The 4,509-nt window shown below is 30.2% G+C and overlaps 1 protein-coding gene across 3 annotated transcripts in view; it reads right to left on the bottom strand.

Moving 5' to 3' along the window:
• LOC106680223 (rRNA-processing protein UTP23 homolog) overlaps positions 1-3,813 on the bottom strand; it is an 11,879-nt gene extending 8,066 nt beyond the window's left edge. For 2 of the 3 annotated variants that reach the window (XR_010842779.1, XR_010842780.1), the window contains exons 1-3: positions 3,571-3,813; positions 3,397-3,493; positions 347-470 (exon numbers count right to left, since the gene is read on the bottom strand). Coding sequence is in view for 1 of the 3 variants with exons in the window: in XM_014419763.3 (XP_014275249.1) it covers positions 347-470; positions 3,397-3,493; positions 3,571-3,690 (341 nt within the window). In the remaining 2 variants the exon portion in view is untranslated. The remainder of the gene's footprint in view (positions 1-346; positions 471-3,396; positions 3,494-3,570) is intronic. The other variant, XM_014419763.3, reaches the window with a different exon arrangement.
• Between the last annotated feature and the right edge of the window lie 696 nt (positions 3,814-4,509).

The raw sequence follows: 4,509 nt of genomic DNA, 5'->3' as shown, positions 1-4,509 counted from the left end.
CTTTTTTACATTTTATACCCCTGTTATTTTACACTTATGTTTTTGTTTTCCTTTTGTAACTATGTGTTTGTATCTTTTTTAGCCCTGATGAAGCCCTGCAACGTGGGGCGAAACGTTGGCTCAATAAAATAGTATAATTCTACTATTAGAGTTTTTTGACCGCACCCGGACCATATTCCTTTCATCTTTACACACGGTCAATCAATAATCTTCCATTACTATTTTTTTGTTCTTTTTTGACCGCACCCGGACCATATTCCTTTCATCTTTACACACGGTCAATCAATAATCTTCCAATAAAGTGTATAGTGTTAATTTTTGCAAAGAAAAATAAAAATATAAAAACCTGAATTCATTGTTCTTTCCAATCATGTTCTTAATGCATGCTGCAGCAAATATGGGACTTTTATGACCACATTGGTGAACAGGAAATTGTTTTAAAATTAATGTAGCACCATACAGGGGAGAGCCTAAAAAAAAAAAAAGTAAATCAAACTTATAAGAAAAATAAATCTGAATATTAAACAACTAATATTTGTAATGAACTAAGTTTTAATATCCTAAAGACATAAATGTTGCATGTTAAAGGTGACCTGACTGACAGCTTCGAAACCAACAAAGGACTCAGACAGGCTGATTGCCTCGCATGCCTTCTCTTTAATCTTGCCCTCAAAAGTGCGGTACGGAAATCTGGAATACAAGTTTGGGGAGATCAGTGGTATTCCAAAACACAAAGATACAGCTGTATAAAACCCTAATGAGACCAGTTCTCACTTATGTCTCCGAAAGCTGGACATTAACCCGTTCACAGGAGGCTCTTCTCATAAGGTTCAAGAGGAGAATATTGACATATATTTATATATGTATTTGATATATATTTTATACATATCTTAACATTTACACTGGATTCCTGATCATACATAATTACCGAGTTTTCCAACAAATAGATACCCTACATATTAAAATAAATTCTAATAATCGTTGTATGTATTGTAGTGATATTTCGCATCGCTTGCCAAATAAAATCAAAAAGTTTTAACTGTTATATGAACAGAACAAAGACATTGAAAAGTGAATATTATGAAAAACATAGGAAAAAGTTGAATAGTATTAATAGTGTAGAGAAAACATTGTTTTTTTTATGATAAAAGAAAATGTATATTTCTTATCATAGGAAGATAGTCTGGGTGCTGTCCAATAAATAAAAGTACAAAATAGTAGAAAAAAACTATTTAATGTAAACCAACATTTTGCCCCACTTTGCAAGGCTTTATCAGGAATGTCTTGATTGAAAAAAAAGTGATAATCAGTTGTCAAAGTTTTTTCAATCACGATAACCCTGACGAAGCCCTTCAAGCCCCACTTTGAACACTGGAACATTAGAAACATTGGTTAACATTAGTTTTTCCTAGTATTTTGTACCTTTATTGACCGCCACCCAGACTATCTCCCTACAATCTACTTCATACAGTCCACTATCTCCTTTCAGCATATTTCTTACATGTAAAAAGTTGTAATATATTTTATAAGTCTAAATGAAAACGATTTATAAATAATTCTTTTGTAATACAGGAAGGAATATTAGACATTTTAAATAGCATATTAATGCACTATGTTGAAAAATAACATTATTTAATCATTTGAATATTAGAATGACTTTTGTTAAGAGACCAGAATAATGCAGTCTTAACAAAACAATAGCCGATCCCACACACTTGTAATTAGTGATATAAAATAGCAATAAGAACTTGTTAAATATGCTATTTTATGTATACAAAGTAGATTAAGATTTTAAAAACTAATTAACATTATTTTTAAAGATAAAGAGATAGCATGATGATAATTAAAGAGAAAAAACCATTCATTTTGTTGTATTGGGTAATGCCACACATTAATCAAGCAGATATAGCCACCAGTTCTTTAATGCGAATTCATATAGGCAAGACTGGTTTTGTGACCTTGCCAGATAAATTTATTTGAACTCAAATATTAATTTTTTTTTTTTTACATTTACAAAAATCAATAAACGTCAAATACGATAATGTAAACAACATAATTAAACTATAAACTACTTTAATTTTGATCACAATCAAATAAGTGTAATAATGATCGAAAAAAAATATTTAAAGCCAATTCAAATGCAGTTATGAAATAGAATATAATTATGAAGAAGTCATCTCAACCAAAAGAGAGTTTCAATCAAGGTCCCCACAACCAAGTATTCTATGACAATTATAAAAATTTTATTTGATTCAGTTTATGTTTAAATTTATGTAGACATTTTAAGTTGTTATTGTCATGAGAAATTATATTTTTTATATAAATACCTAATGTTTTCTCCTATATTCAAATATTTCTGAAATAAATTAATACTAAATCTGAATCATCCCTTTGCAATTTCATTTTATCATATAAGCAAACGTTTACAGTTAATATATTACAATACAGTTAGTATAGTACGATACTTTTAGTATAAAAATATTTAAAAAGGACTTAGAACTTTTTCTAAATCAAAGAAGAGTAAATTATCAAAAATTTTTATTCTAATACCTTTTCATTTATTTTATTTTATTCATTTATTCATTTTATTTTATTTTTCCATTCATTAACTCCTTTTAGAAGGGAGCATGAACCCACATTATGGAGTGTAATGTAATCCAGTCAAAAGGGTTTCAACTTCAGTCAAGAGGTTTCAGTAGACATTTTTTGAGAAACCCTATGTTGTGTCAGGCCCTAATAGCCTTTACTCAGTTATTTATAAACTAATATGCTGAATCTTACTTTTGATTTCCTTATGTGGTAGATTGTCATACGCAATTTTACAGTGAAAATTTCAAATAATAACAACGATCTCTTATTAGTTTAAATAATTCATTGTTTGTAACCTCAAATTTTCTAGCCAAACCTCTTTCTGGTCCTTACTTGATAGGACTATATTCCATCTCATAATTTTAGTACATTGATATTAGAAAATATTTAACAACATATATTCTTATGTTATGTCTTATAACAGATTGATAAGTAAGTGGCATTTGTAACAACCCAATTTATTAGGACAGCATTGCTTCCTAAAAAAGCATTTCTCAATTGATATTTTACTTCATAAATACTCAACAATTAACTAAACAATATATAAGTAGGATCTCTAAATAAAGCAAGCCTGGGAAACCACTCAATGGTCAGTGAACCCATTAAATTAAGCAGAGAGCCTAAGAAATTGTAAAGACTATTCCCACAACCACTACCTAATACACTACAGGTATTCCTATAAAACTCAAGACAATCTACACTTAAAAAACTAATCATACAATTCCATTTTATAGGAAGTGTAAATTAAAAATGTTGACAACCGTGAGGCAATGTAAATATTTCCAAAAGAAAATTCACTTGACTTACCTAGTTTTTCCATTTCCAAAATTGCACAGGGTGTGGTCAATAATTTAACATCACCTCCAAGATATTTCAGTAGTTGTTCAGTAATGTTTATTTTATTCTATATAAAAAAATATATGTATAATAAAAATTGGATTGAAAGAGCTAGGTGAATAAATAAGTAATAAACGTTCATACCTGTAATGCAGTATTACAAAAGGTTCCATCCACCAAAACCTGATATGGTTTTCTAAATCCAAAGTTATTGCAATAAAACCTAAGGATTCTACTAACTTTCTTTTGACGGTTAATTCTCATTTTTCAAAAAATATCATTGAACACTTTAGAAATTTTACTAAATTAAAATTAAAAAACAAGTATAAGTTCATAGACAAAATATGGTTCCTTTAAACAGATTACTTGTTTAAAAACTAAGATAGGATCGTTCATTGATGTAGCGATAATATTGATTTGAACAGAAGGAGGAATGAACATAACAGAGAAGTTAAGCTACCAAGAAAACGAAGGGGAAAAGGCGGGGCTTAATGAAGTTAAAGTTGGAATAAGCAGAAGCCAATCACTAGCTCCGTTTTGTTTGTGTTCAATTCCTACAAAAAAGCATAAATTTCTTGAAAACGGAGAGATGTTAAACAAAAACAAATTACAGAAATAGCATATACATATACATATCATTTTATATTAGTAAGTTTATATTTACGTTTAAGCGAACGATTTTACATATAATTACATAAATAGGGGCGATTCCTATTTGCCTTAACGTCAAACTCCCCTCTTTTTGGGTATAATTTCCCTGTGAAGGAGAGTAGAGTATGCCAACCTCTCTTACGAAGATAACTTCGAAAGATGCGGTATAAGTCCAAAACAACATGGTTTGTCACTAACTCAGGATCACCACTTGGCGAAACTATAAGCAGAAGTAAGCCAGAAGACGATGAAGTAGAAGACGATAGCAACTGCGATAATCTCGATGGACTGCACGAAATCATTCTACTCTAGTGTCCTTTAGTCTGCTATGTAAAACAATACAGGACAACGAATTCCGGGAGCAGCTCTACACCCTGTTATCATTCCTGTAGCATCGCTCATTAAGGGTACGAGCAAGGGAGGTGGTATCCG

The sequence above is a fragment of the Halyomorpha halys genome, unplaced genomic scaffold (genome assembly GCF_000696795.3).
Source record: "Halyomorpha halys isolate HHAL.00 unplaced genomic scaffold, Hhal_1.1 Scaffold251.1, whole genome shotgun sequence".
Classification (NCBI taxonomy): domain Eukaryota; kingdom Metazoa; phylum Arthropoda; class Insecta; order Hemiptera; family Pentatomidae; genus Halyomorpha; species Halyomorpha halys.
This window is presented reverse-complemented; position numbering and strand designations above follow the sequence as displayed.